This window comes from Spinacia oleracea, chromosome 4 (genome assembly GCF_020520425.1).
Source record: "Spinacia oleracea cultivar Varoflay chromosome 4, BTI_SOV_V1, whole genome shotgun sequence".
Lineage (NCBI taxonomy): Eukaryota > Viridiplantae > Streptophyta > Magnoliopsida > Caryophyllales > Amaranthaceae > Spinacia > Spinacia oleracea.
In genome coordinates this window covers 50,225,605-50,240,514 of record NC_079490.1, presented here as the reverse complement: position 1 = coordinate 50,240,514, position 14,910 = coordinate 50,225,605, and the positions used below count along the sequence as shown (strand labels likewise).

The following is a 14,910-nucleotide window of genomic DNA, read 5'->3' as shown; positions in this document are numbered from 1 at the left end:
GGATGAGGTTTATACTTTTAAGGGCGTGTTTGGAACCATGACCACGGGGTGTTTGGAACGTGGAAATGGAAAATCATCGCTTACCTTTTTTTTTTTTTTTTTTTACGGTAAAAGAACAATTTCATTAAGGAAAAATTACTTTAAATAATCCAATTTTTCAACGATTTTTCGATAATAATCTAATTTTTTCATCCCGTTAACTTTCAATGAACCCAAATAACCGACAACTTATCAAGAAGGTCAACTTAAAAATAAAATAAAAATTATTTTTACTTCCTCCCGTTCTACCCCCTCCTCCTTCCTACTTCTCTCTCCCCCTTTCACCCTTCTCTGATCTCTCCTCTCAACCCCCCCTGAATGTGAAAAGCCACCACACCACCAGGGATGGCAATGGGTAGGGTCTGGGTAGGGTCTAGTAATACCCGGACCCGGACCCTAACTTTTTGACATATACCCATACCCTACCCGTACCCTATAGGGTCTAAAATTATAAGACCCTTACCTGGATCCTATGGGTCCGACAGGGTATGGGTAGGGTCTAGGGTCTTATGCGGGTCCGCGTAAAACTATAACTTTTATTTCCTTTTTTGTATGCAATTATATTATATGCAGTACAAAGGTTGTTTGGCTGCTGGTTATGGCTTGTTCTAGTTTAGGTGGAAGTTGGTTAGTTATCTTAATATCAGTTGCAACGCTGCCAGGATAAGTGTCTTTAAAGACAAGCTGACTTTCCTACAAGAACCTGATGTTATATCTGTTAATTTTTACGGGTGAATATTCCTTGTCACTAACTAAAATTCTTTACCTGTATGTGATATGATTTTATTTTTCTTCTTTTGGGAAGCCCTAGCTATAACATAACTATGACTCAGATTCTAATAGTATCATCCCTCATGGACATTGAATTTACTGCTCTCTTTTTTAATCTATGATATCTTTTAAATATCTGTGTGATGCTGGCTTATCTGATTTGTGGTTTTGTTATAGTTGATGAAAGTTTCAGAATTGGCACTCTAAAGAGGGAATGGTTTATGAAGAACAGGCCATGCCAACACATGAGGCACTTCGAAGGTCAACATATATATGAAATGGTATTGTCTTTAAAAGGGTGAGTAAGGGTCATGCTACGCACTAGTGGAAAAAACCCCTGTTGTAGCCCCCTTGTTGAGGGGGGCATATATAAGTGAGCCTCAATAACCCCTTAGTCAACGCGGGTCAAAACTTTAAGCATGTGGTTGGGGCGGGCTTTTGTTATGTTCGCTTCTACAGAACCTGTTGAAGGGGGCTTTAAGTTGCCCGCCTCAATAGGTAGTATTCTAAAGGGGCGGGCTTCCCGTTGTTCGCTTCAATAGATATTCACAAAATTTTAAATCAACTGAAACACACCGCCAAAGAGATAACACACAATCCCCAAATCTGTATTCGAAGCAAGAACCTTCCACCGCTCCTCACCGCGCGCTCCTCACCGCTCCTCACCTCCTCTTCACCGCGCGGCTCCACCACCACCACCACCTTCCTCGCCTCCTCTTCCATAACAGTCGCCGCCGACCGTCGTCTTGCCTATCTCGGTTGACTCTGTTTAACACAGTGACGCAATGTATCAAGGTTAGTTTATAATTGATTCTTGTTTTGCTTGGTCTTAAAATTCAGTTTCTCTTCAATTAGTTGAGCATAATGAGTTGATTATGCAGAGAATTTAGGCTAATGTTCTAATATTGGATGAATTTACAAATTAGGGTTTGATATTTATGGTTTGGATGTTTTGGATGTTTTCCCCCACCAGATGTGTGAGGATTTGATTTTTAAATTGGTTGGTGATGAGCTTGAAGATATATCTATACTCGATATTAAGCCTTGGGTAATGCATGCTGAAGTTGCTGAGAAGTTTTTGTCCTTTGAAAACCAAGTTTTTCTAGCTGGTGATGCCGCTCATCGTTTTCCTCCAGCCGGTGGATTTGGTATGAGCAAATCTACTAATTTACTAGTTTCTTGAGTTGAGATGTGAGGCACATTTATGTATCGCAACTGTGCCTTGTAGTAATGTACTACTTTTTCATGCTATGTGTAGGCATGAATACTGGGATTCAGGATGCTCAAAATCTTGCTTGGAAGCTGGCTGCAGTTGTTAACGGTATTGCTCCAACCACACTTCTCATCACATATGAAACATAACGGAGGCCGGTATTGGCATATTTTCTTTGGTTTGCTGTCTTATTTTTATTACTTCCTGAGTTTCTCGTACCTCAGTTTCCCATTGCTTAACCATTTTTCCGGTAATTGTCATATTGCTATGTTTAACACTGTCTCTTATTCCTCAGTTTTTCATTTCTTAACCATTTTCCGGTAATTGTCAGATTGCCATATTTAACACTGCACTCAGTGTTCAGAACTTCAGAGCAGCCATGGAAGTCCCTGCTGCCCTTGGACTTGACCCTACAGTTGCAAATTCAGGTGCTCAAACTTCAATTGACTCGACATTCCCAACCAACTACTTTTAACTTCCTTATTCGTCATTTTTCTATTGTTGTTAGTCACATCTCATCAGTTGTTCAATCTTTTTTCTACCTGATGGTCTTGTGTTCAGCTTGTTTTTTTTCCTTTTGTCTTGCTATGTACCTTGCAGTTGCCCAGATGTCGTTGTCTCATGTTTTCTGTACTCAGCTCTAGTTTTGCATTGTTATGATTAACATAGAGTAATTATATCACAGTTTGTTGTGTGAACTCCGTTAAGGTTAGTTTCAACAACAGCTGCCCTCGTTCTATTTTTCCTAAGATGCTTGCTTGTTGAATTTTTTTTAACATTTTCAGACACAAGTCCTGATTTCCAGTTCCCACCTTTTTATATATGAGTTTTGCATTTGGCTTGGGAGCTATTTGAATCAAAAGCACAAAGCAACCAAAGTGTAGGATCTTTAAGACAGATGGTTTTATTTTGCAGCTATATATCCAAGTCCTGCAGCATCTAAAGCTGAGTTATATAAAGTCATGATCAGTATGGTTTATTTCAGGATCACAACCATGCTCAATGTGGAATTACAGAGGTATTCTACTAATTGTTTAATTTCAGAAAATAGGTTGATGCATTTTTTTGCTTGTATATACATATACTGCTTTCCAATTTCCATCACGTGTCTTGTATTCCTGGCTGTCATCTCATGGCTTTCTGAATTAATGTTCTTTTATAATGTTATGTCTGTAAACAAATGGAATGACGACAGTGTAGTAAACTGAAGGCCTTATTGAGTTGTTGACCGGCAGGCTGGATCATGTCCTTGATGCTTGTTACCATGGATTTAAGGTTAATGATGTCCAGTCAACACCTTTTATACCCTAAATTTCTGTCAGATCTATTTTATACCAAGCCCACAGATATTGTTCAGCCTAAAATCTGATGTATATCTCAGCTGATTTGTTTTAAGTTGGGAAAATGTCGGTGGTATGCCACTACTTTGGAAGCAAATCATAGCTCCATGTAATCATATTCTCATAGGTTAAGGTCTTCACTGACATTTATAGATTTGAACTCATCAAGTCTAGAAAAATGATGAAAGATAAGTTAGGATTGGAGTCCAATCAGCCAATTTTCCTCTTTGACATGATGAATCTAGTGATTTTTCTTGTTTTCTTTGCTCACATTTAAGCTCGAACCGATCTCATGGAGTGATTGAGTACAAAGGGACATGTGCAGTAGCCTTGAAGGTTCTAGGAAATTCTGCCTTTTAATTTTCATATTAGCAACTCATTTGACTCTTATTACATGATTAATATGCATATTTTTAACTTTCTAAAACTCATTCCAATCTACGTATGCACATTTTAAGGCTCATTGAGTCGTTATAGGTCATATTTAGAGCTAAAATAACATTTCCGCTCCCAACTTTGAACTAAAGAACCTAAGGACTCATTTGATTCTTATTACATGATTAATATGCATAGTTTTAACTTTCTAAAACTCATTCCAATCTACGTATGCACATTTAAGGCTCATTGGGTCGTTATAGGTCATATTTAGAGCTAAAATGACATTTCTGCTCCCAACTTTGAACTAAAGAACCTAAGGACTCATTTGATTCTTATTACATGACTAATATACATATTTTAAACTTTCTAAAACTCATTCGAATCTATTTATGCACATTTAAGGATCATTAGGTCGTTATAGGTCATGTTTAGAGCTAAAATGACATTTCCACTCCCAACTTTGAACTAAAGAACCTAAGGACTCATTTGATTCTTATTACATGACTAATATACATAGTTTTAACTTTCTAAAACTCATTCGAATATATTTATGCACATTTAAGGCTCATTAGGTCGTTATAGGTCATGTTTAGAGCTAAAATGACATTTCCGCTCCCAACTTTGAACTAAAGAACCTAAGGACTCATTTGATTCTTATTACATGATTAATATGCATAGTTATAACTTTCTAAAACTCATTCCAATCTACGTGCACATTTAAGGCTCATTGAGTCGTAATAGGTCATATTTAAAGCTAAAATGACATTTCCGCTCCCAACTTTGAACTAAAGAACCTAAGGACTCATTTGATTCTTATTACAGACTAATATACATAGTTATAACTTAATTTCTAAAACTCATTCGAATCTATTTATGCACATTTAAGGCTCATTAGGTCGTTATAGGTCATGTTTAGAGCTAAAATGACATTTCCGCTCCCAACTTTGAACTAAAGAACCTAAGGATTCATTTGATTCTTATTACATGATTAATATGCATAGTTTTAACTTTCTAAAACTCATTCCAATCTACGTATGCACATTCAAGGCTCATTGGGTCGTTATAGGTCATATTTAGAGCTAAAATGACATTTCCGCTCCCAACTTTGAACTAAAGAACCTAAGGACTCATTTGATTCTTATTACAGACTAATATACATAGTTATAACTTTCTAAAACTCATTCGAATCTATTTATGCACATTTAAGGCTCATTAGGTCGTTATAGGTCATGTTTAGAGCTAAAATGACATTTCCACTCCCAACTTTGAACTAAAGAACCTAAGGACTCATTTGATTCTTATTACATGATTTATATGCATAGTTTTAACTTTCTAAAACTCATTCCATTCTACGTATGCACATTTAAGGCTCATTGGGTCGTTATAGGTCATATTTAGAGCTAAAATGACATTTCCGTTCCCAACTTTGAACTAAAGAACCTATGGACTCATTTGATTCTTATTACAGACTAATATACATAGTTATAACTTTCTAAAACTCATTCGAATCTATTTATGCACATTTAAGGGTCATTAGGTCGTTATAGGTCATGTTTAGAGCTAAAATGACATTTCTGCTCCCAACTTTGAACTAAAGAACCTAAGGACTCATTTCATTCTTATTACATGATTAATATGCATAGTTTTAACTTTCTAAAACTCATTCCAATCTACGTATGCACATTTAAGGCTCATTGGGTCGTTATAGGTCATATTTAGAGCTAAAATGACATTTCCGCTCCCAACTTTGAACTAAAGAACCTAAGGACTCATTTGATTCTTATTACATGACTAATATACATAGTTTTAACTTTCTAAAACTCATTCGAATCTATTTATGCACATTTAAGGCTCATTAGGTCGTTATAGGTCATGTTTAGAGCTAAAATGACATTTCCGCTCCCAACTTTGAACTAAAGAACCTAAGGACTCATTTGACATTTATTACATGATTAATATGCATAGTTTTAACTTTCTAAAACTCATTCGTGAGTGTATGACTATATCTTTTTATGCTTCAATGGAATGTAAAGATAATATCGTGAGTGTGAACTTTGGTACTCTATAGCTCATATATTTTCCTTCCATCTTGCAGGGATCGAGTCGATTGGAATTAGAAAGTCAACACGGCCTTAATTAAGGTTTGTAATGCATGATCTAAAGGGAGCTAAGTGGCCGGATTAGAGAAATTTGTTAGACTAGCTCTCTAGCCTTTTGTCTTTATTTGTTAATATTAGTTTTAATTTGTTAGAATAGCTAGCTACGTGTTTAAAAATTGTAAACGTACGTACTATACGCTTTTCTCTATTGGGTTAATATAAATTAAGTTAATTTAATAATTTATTAATAAAAAATAAGCAGATTCATACCTTTGCTATTCTGGTGTTGATTGGTGCGTGTACATGTTTCAATACTCAATGGTGTATATATATAGATTTGGTTATTGCCATCTATTTTATATTTTAAAAGAATTTGGGAAAAAAAAAATAATGTTGTTGAAGGGGGCTTTTAATGTACGCCTCGACAACATATGAATTTATGGCGCCAATGTACAGGTATTGGCGCAAAAATACAGGTCTATTGAGGGGGGCATTTAAGAAGTGAGCCTCAACAGAGGTGTCTGTTGAGGCGGGCATTTGTAAAGCCCCCCACAACAGGTCCTTATTTTTCGCTTTGGTTTTGGGCTGTTGAGGCGGGCTTTTGAAAGCCCCCCACAACAGACCCCCTGTTGAGGCGAACAAAGCCCGCCTCAACAGCTATGTGAGCTGTTGAAGCCACGTCTGTCGAAGCGGGCCTTGTTCGCCTCAATAAGCCCAAAATGCCCCCCTCAACAGGTATTTTTTCCACTAGTGTACAAACACGGGTGGCCAATATGGCTATGTGCCAGATTCAGATAATTCAGAAGCTATTAGTTCTCAGAACCCTTTTAGAACTTTACCTTCATTATCATATCAATATGACAAGGTAAAAAATTTCTGTTCTTTGATCTCTGTCTCTTTGAATTTATGTTTTTTTGTCAATTGGTGATTTGGTGTAGGCAGAAAATCCCTGATCAAGTTTCGAATTTGTTGCAGATTTCCAATGACCTACAGTTGATAAGCTTAATGATCTTAATGCATTTAAAGAAGTGTTTCTACAACGCTTTTCAAGAGATGGCACTCTAAGAGAGAACACTTCAACTGGTTATATTTTATTTTGTTCTTTTAGATTGAAGAATTACTTATATTTTAGTTTTTAAGAATTAAAGGACGAGGGGATGTGATTTTTTGTTTCACATAACTTGAAATTCTATTGTCAAACATATTTTGAGTAATGAAATTTTCATTTGTTTATGATTGATTTATAGTTATCAATATTGTTTCACAGGGAAAATATAGGTGCTTTTAAGGACGCAAATAATAATGTTATGAGTGCAATATTAATGACATAATAGTTGATCATTATTGCAAAAATTTCAAACTTTTTGACAGTTACGGAAGGACATTTTACAAAGGATTTGTTGGTCGTTATTGTTTAATTAATAATCGTGAATAAGTATCTAACGACGGATTACCGTTTCGTCGTTAATAATTAACGACGGATTATTGTTTTGTCGTTAACTTTTAACGATGAAATTGTAACTCCGTCGTTAATAAATAACGACGAATTATGATTTCGTCGTTAAAAGTTAACGACGAAACGATAATCTGTCGTTAATGCTTAACGACGAAACGGTAATTCGTCGTTAATAAACATTAATTATTAACGACGAATATCGTCGTTAAAGCCAATAACGACGGAACCTGTTACAACGAACATCATGACCGTCGTTAAAGGTTTTAACGACGAAAAGTAAGGCTTTTAACGACGAAATTGTTCGTCGTTAAATGTCATTTTTCTAGTAGTGTATGTAATATGCAAAAATAATACAAGAACAACGATTAATAAGGCATTTTAAAACAAATAAATAGCTAGTCTTCAAAAATTATCCTTGTCTTTCCTTAAACACAATACATTTTAAAGTACGAAGCTCATAAATTACAAAATCCCACATTCTTAACTACACAACATTAATGTTAATAAATAGGCATTCATTCAGTACTTTAGTAGTAGTTATCGTCCATATCATCATCTACTTCATCATCAAGATCCTACAAAAAAAGTGAAGTACATAAAAATAACAAAATTTAAGTGGGTCTAAATATAGGGTATGGGTAGGGTATGGGTCTTAAGGGTCCGCGGGTAGGGTATGGGTAGGGTACGGGTCTGAAAAATTAAGACCCTTACCCTACCCTAAAAAAACAGCATATGCCCATACCCTACCCTTACCCTATAGGGTCTAAAAAATAAAGATCCATATCCTAATTTTAGGGTAGGGTCTGACAGGGTCCGGGTAGGATCCTGGACCCGCTGCCATCCCTACACACCACCATCAAATTCAGCCCTAACAACTTCACCACTACTACAAAAATACCTTTATAAGTCGCCCTTTTAGTTTCGCCTCAAATTAATGTGTGACACGGCACCAAAACATTTAGAGTCTCATTTTATAAAGTAGGCGACGCATAAAGTTGCTAGCAGATAATTCAAAGAGACTAGCGTGTCGTCTTTGTTATAAAATGGGACACTAAAAGTTTTGGTGTCGCACATTAGTAACAGGCGACAACTATTTCTTCTATATATATTTTTTCAATATTTTTTTAAAAATCAAATAAATACTTCTAGTGTCGTCTTTGTTAAAAAATGAGAATTTAAAAGTTTTGGTGTGGCACATTGATAACAGGCGACACCTATTCTTTTTAAAAAAAATCAAATGAAATACTTTTATTGTCGGCTGTGATATAAAATGGAACTCTAAGCATTGGTGTGGGACATAAAAACCGACGACACCTATCCCTCCTTAATTTAATTTAATTTTTTTTCTTAAAAATCAAACGAAATAGTTTTACCGTCGCATATTAATTATTTTACGATAGAATAAGCGACACTATATTAGAATCACTAGCATACATTATATCGAAAAAAAGACAATTAAAAAATAAAATTACGGGACTAAAACCCGAAAAACTAATTAAAGGGTTGTTCGGTAACTTATGTTGTTTCGGATTTTTTGATTATTTAATAAAAAAAAAGTGGAAACATAGCGGTTCGGCTACAATGTTTAATTAAACAAATAACTGAGCTTTTTGGGTCAAACCTAAACACACAAAGTATTTTCGTAGTTTTCGTTTTAATTTTACATGCGCCTCTCTATCTCCATCTCCATCTCTACATCTCCATCTCCATCTCCGACTCGCTCGATCATCAACGGTATAGGAAAGGAAGTTTATTCATCTTTAGTATTTACCTTGAAATCACCCCTTTCTTCTGGGATTTTATGTAATATTTTTTATTGAACTGAAAATTTGGTTGATAAATTAGGTTAGTTATGTATTCAATTTACCTGTCGAAATTTTCAATTGCCTATCCGTCTCTGTTGATAAATTTGGGTTAGTTTTTTTTTCAATTGTCTATTCATCTCTGTTGTATGAAATTTTGTCATAAATTATGATTCTTCAAATTTGAGAAAATGTAAGTTTGGGTTTTATAATTTTCCCCCAATTATCTGTTCGTAGGGATAGGTGCATTATTTTTTCACTCCTGTTCTTAATTTCTTTTAATTTCTAATTAAATCAACTGACGAATAATGCTACACAAAATACAATGCTATAGAAAATACTGACATTGCTGAGATAGGTAGCAAAAATAGCAATAAGATTCTAGAGTACCCCAAAAGGGGAGCAAGGAGGGTGAAAAACATTACTGTGGAACCTGAATTTCTACTTTCGATTTTTATTTTACCTTGTACTCCAACTTGTGTGCATTGTTATTTGTTGGATATTGTGCCCAACCGTATGCAGGCTATCAAAAAAAAGACCATGAACATAGAATATGAGATGGCCATGAACATAGAACAGAATAGCAATTTTGAAGTTGATGAACATAATAGCAAGTAGTGAACTCGATAGAATCCTTAGAAAGGTTTATGATGCTACTTGTACTTCTAATGTAGAAGAAGAGTCTACTACAAATTCTGAAGATTCAGATGGTTTGCTAGAAAAAATGGTGAAGTTTCTAGTTTGCTGGAGGAATATATAGACATAAGCGGACCTGTGGAAATTAACAAAGAGGAATCTGACAAGACACTAATATTAGGTTATGACAAATATAAATCATATATTTCATGCAGAAAAACCATAAAGCCAGGAATTTTGGAAATGTGTTTGAGCTTGAATTGGAGTCCGAGGTTAGGATTTGGGCCCAAGGTTTGTATCTTTGAATTGGAAGTTCGGAGTAGAAATTAAACTTGGGATTTGAATTTGTATGGCTTTGAATTATGAATTGGAATTGGATTTTGGGAATTAGCATATGTTTAGATTGGAATTGTGTTTGCTTTGGGATTTGTACTTGAAACTTGAACGAAAGTTCGGAATTGAATTGAATTATGTCCTTTGCAACTGGTAGCTTACACTTAGAAATTAACTATCCAAATCTATTGGCGTTATCGTCATTGGACTCTAGGGGAAACACAAATTAGGTATCTACACTAAGAAACCTTAGCTCGCCAATGTGCACGGCTCAATAGGCGCAAGCCCCATGGGCGCTGGACTGGCCCCTACGCGCACGTGTGCGCTGGCCTGCTTGCCTGGGGGCTAGCGTTGCGTTGCTTGCGATGGGTGTTGCCTTGTGCACTAGCTTCGTGGCGTTGGCCCATGGGCTATGGCACTCACGCGCTGCACCATGGGCGTTGGCCTAGCGCTGGCGATGGGATGGCTTGTGCCGGCCCATGTGTTGGCTCTTGGCTGACCTTCCTGTTCCCGATCCGATTTTCGATTCCGGTAATATTTCTGATTTGGAAAATGTTTCTGTTGCTATATTTCCGATTCCGACAATATTTCCATTTTCGGCAATATATCCGATTCGAACAGTATTTCCGTTTCTGGCAATATTTTCGATTCCGAAAATATTTCCCTTTCTGATAATATTTCCATTTTTGAAAAATATTTCCGATTATGGTAATATTTCAAATTTCGATAATATTTTCGTTTCGAACCATATTTCGGCTTTCGGCAATATCTTCGTTTCAGACAAACATTCTCGTTTTTGCCTTTTGGTGGTTTGTTTAGCTCCCAATGAAACCAACATTCATCATTTTCGATTATCCATTATTTTAGTATTTACTTAATATTATATTCACCTAAATACTTGATCCGTTCACGCACTATTTGTGTGACTCTATGGGTTGAGTCAAGAGTAAGTTGTAACAATAATATTATTAATTCCACTTGTAATGAAGCGGCCTCTAGCTAGCATTCAGATCACTTGATCTCACTGAATAATAAACTTGTTTAATTAATACTGAACCGCATTTATTAGACTTCGCATTAAATGCATTAAATGCAAACTTGGACCAAGGGCATATTTCCTTCATCTACTACATTTTTTTTAATCATATATATGTTATTATTAAAACACTGACGCAACGGAAATTCTATCATTATCATCAATCATAATGCATGAAATTGTTAAAAAAAGAAAAAAAAAACATGTACTCCGTAGTACTAAATTGTTTATGACTTATTACTACATGAAAGACCTTTCAAAATATATTGACAGTCTTTTTTGATAGTGTCAATCTATCATCTATAAAACCAAAGAAATATATGACCAAAGAAATTACGCTTTTCATTAAAAAATTAATTAATTGTTTTTTAAACCAAAATCGTGATGAATTAACATGTATAACTTTTATTTGACAACAAAAATCGCGTACAAACTGGATTGTATAGATATTTTTATCAATTTTCTTAACTTCTCGACCATGCATTTGTGATGAAATCTTCCAATAGGTATTAAATCATTGGTTAAAATAATTTCTGAAGAAAAATAAAGAGGTAGTCATTCTATGATAATAAATATTGATTTATTAATGTCGGTTTACATGCATTCTAAAATCCACATAAAATACTAGTGATAACAAACAAAAGAGGGGGAACAAATTAGGTACTCAAATAGTCAAATGTGAGTAAGGGTAAAGTATGTATTTAATTAGTTAGTATGTGAACACACCAAAAGCATGTGAAAACATACCATAAAAAAAATAGTGTAATAATATGCAACTTGCATAAAAGGAAAATGATACAAGTAATAAAAAAAACAGAGGAAGTGTCAAATATTGGAATACTAGTTTTGAAGCCCGTGCGATGCACGGGTTTGTTTTATTTTTTCTTTTTAGTAAAGGTTTTGTATTTATGTTATGAGGTTGCGTTACGGTGAATGGATGGTGTCGTTTTGTGGTTTTTTCTTAAGACAATTAATAACTATTAACAACTACAGAGTAATAATTATGTTAATATGTAAATATTGCATTAGAGTTCGTGCAAATAGTAACTCTAAAGATCTTCTTGAAACGGAGGTAGTTTATAAATATAGCAGTTGATATATATGAGTTTTATTTTAACTCAATAATTTAATAGAATCCGTGAATCGCATGGGGCTAAAAATAGAAAACTTTGTCGCGCTGTTTTACGGTTAAAAGCAGTGATTTTAACTTTAAAAACGAATTATCTCCCTATGATATTTTCAATCAGTTTTGGTATTTGTGTATCATCCTCATTGTCGCTATCATCATTTTTTTCATTAGCCTGCAAAGATTAGTTGAAGATTAGTTGATAATAAGGGGAAAATTTTAAAATAATGTTTTAAAACAAAATTTTATCTAATTAAGAATAGGAGAATAACCTTTTCATAGATATGAGCCTCAAAAAGAGCACTTGCGTCTTGTCCAATTAAATTCTTAGCTACTTCATCAAATAAAACAAATATTGTTGATCCAGTGTGATCATCAACTCCAAGTTCTATACGGTACCTGGTATTTTTTGGGTTTTTTAAACAAAATTTATTGAATAAAAAATAACAGTTAAATAAAAAAAAAAGATAAAAAAATGTATAGAGTATAGAATATAAACCTTGGTATTGGCCTTTCAATAGATTTCTCGCAAGTGATGCAATAAAAGTCTTTTAATCTTGGAGTGATGCGTTTTTTACAACCCGGGTATGAGATATAATACCAGCTATTTTCACCCATGATTTTAGTAACTTTAGTCTTACAATAGAAGATTAAATCCTATAAATATTCACAAATAATAAAGTTAAGTTAGATCGGGTTTAACATAAAAACATGGTTAATGTACAAAATATTAAATACCTTTTCAACAGTTTTTTGGATATGATCGATGAGAGTAGAGATATCAATTGTTTTAGAGATAATTTCTTCTGGTGTCACACCAGTACGCTGTACTTCAAGTTGTCCAATAGTTGTAGTTTCTAATTTTTCACTATAACAACAATAATCTAATATATATATATAAAGGAGGCATATTTGCTGAAATATTAGAGCGCCACATAGGATTACTATTGGTTTCGACCAATGAAAAATAAGATTTCTAATTTATTTTTGAATTAAAAAAATCGATTGCCACATAATAATTAATTAGGTGCCACGTAGATATTTTAATTAAATAATTACTAATATATAAAACTCCATCTAAAATCAAACACTCTAATAATATAATTAAAAAATAAATCTAAAATAAAATTCATCCAAAATCAAATACTAATCTAAAATAAAATAAATAAAATTCAATTTAAAATCAAACATTAATCCAATATTAGAGCGCCACGTGGGAAATCTAATGGTTTCGGCCAATGAAAAATAAGATTTCACACTTAACTTTGAATTAAAAAAGTCGAGTGCCATATAGATAAATAATTAAGTGCCGCGTAGATATTTTTATTAATTAATTATTAATATTACACATATACAATTTCATCCAAAACAGAAACACTCTCATAATTATAAATAAAAAATATATAATGAAATTCAGTGCAAAATAAAAAAATAATCTAATCTAATATGTTAAAGTGGTATATAACTATATACATAGAATTTTTATTTAAACATAATAATTTAATAGAATCCGTGCATCGCACGGGCTAAAATCAAGTATATAATATAAGAAAACATATTATTAAGATATAAACATTAGATTATACGATTCCTTTCTAATATTCTACTAATTAGCATCTCTAATGTCGGTTTTTTGATTTTATTTGATGGTTTTGATTTGTGCTGCATACTCGTGCGTGATTGTGTCCTTGGAAAAACTAATGACCCTAATCTGAAAAATTAACGATGGCTGCTAGCTCAGTGGGTCAAATTCTGGAAAGTTGAGAAGGAGACTTAGGTAGGACAAAAACCTCATTGGTGGCAGGGTTGTATACATGATAAGTATGAGTATCGAGGACGCTAAGCATCAAGCCACGGTGCATGTTCCATAACTGGTACTTTTTGGCATTTGAGATCCAGCCGCCAAATTTTATGGTTAAGTTACCCCCGAATAAATACGTTTAATTTTGAAATTCATTATCTTATTAAGTGTATCAAATATATATGAACTATACCTCCATATGTCTTTCAATTTACGAACCTCCGGAACATCAAGATTTATATATATCTTGGTTGATGGTGAAGTGATTAGATTAATTTTACCTGTATAAAATAAAATAAAAAATATAAATAGTTCATAAAATAATTTTTAAGAAATAATGTGTGATACCAATACTTACCTAAAAATTCTTTTACCATGGTAGACGTAACAACTATAGCAAAAGGCTTAGTAGAATCACCAAGTTGGGTTTTTTGTTGGAAATATTCAGCAAAACAGTTGCTCCAAATTTTAAATTGGGCTCGTTGCCCCCTGCAATGATGTAGATAAGAAAACTAAATAAATAATAACATCATAAATAATATATTTAATTAACTCTACAGAAGAAGAAAAAAAAAAGTACCATTGGTCTTCTATTTCGATAGAATCTCCAACATCATTCACAACCATACCAACGACATCTAAAAAGAGAAAAAAAAAAAAAACAAAGGAAAAAAAGACAAAGTATTTAGCAAAATTGTTTCACAATAACTGAAATAAACTTTAGTACGGAATAAATAACAAAATCATACATACCAGGAAGTGAGTAGTTTTTAACAAACTTATTCAAGTGTTGTAACTGTACACAATCAAATCGATGCATTGGGATCTTATCTATATTCCCAACAGCCCTAACAACGGTATTTTGAAAAAATTGTATCAT

The 14,910-nt window shown here is 33.7% G+C and overlaps 1 protein-coding gene across 1 annotated transcript; it reads right to left on the bottom strand.

Annotated features, from left to right (window-relative positions):
- Window positions 1–12,323: 12,323 nt before the first annotated feature.
- On the bottom strand, window positions 12,324–14,910 carry LOC130471521 (replication protein A 70 kDa DNA-binding subunit E-like). Its single transcript, XM_056841704.1, has 8 exons — window positions 14,784–14,910; window positions 14,611–14,668; window positions 14,389–14,519; window positions 14,224–14,311; window positions 12,968–13,097; window positions 12,729–12,886; window positions 12,502–12,628; window positions 12,324–12,404 (listed from the first exon to the last, which is right to left on the bottom strand). The coding sequence occupies exons 1-8, from the start codon at window positions 14,908–14,910 to the stop codon at window positions 12,324–12,326; spliced, it is 900 nt and encodes a 299-aa protein (XP_056697682.1).

Coding starts and splice junctions, on each gene's coding strand:
- LOC130471521 (XM_056841704.1), bottom strand. CDS start 14,910: ATGATACAATTTTTTCAAAATACCGTTGTTAGGGCTGTTGGGAATATA. Junction 14,669..14,783: donor TAAAAACTACTCACTTCCTG/GTATGTATGATT, acceptor TTCTCTTTTTAG/ATGTCGTTGGTATGGTTGTG. Junction 14,520..14,610: donor ATCGAAATAGAAGACCAATG/GTACTTTTTTTT, acceptor ACATCATTGCAG/GGGGCAACGAGCCCAATTTA.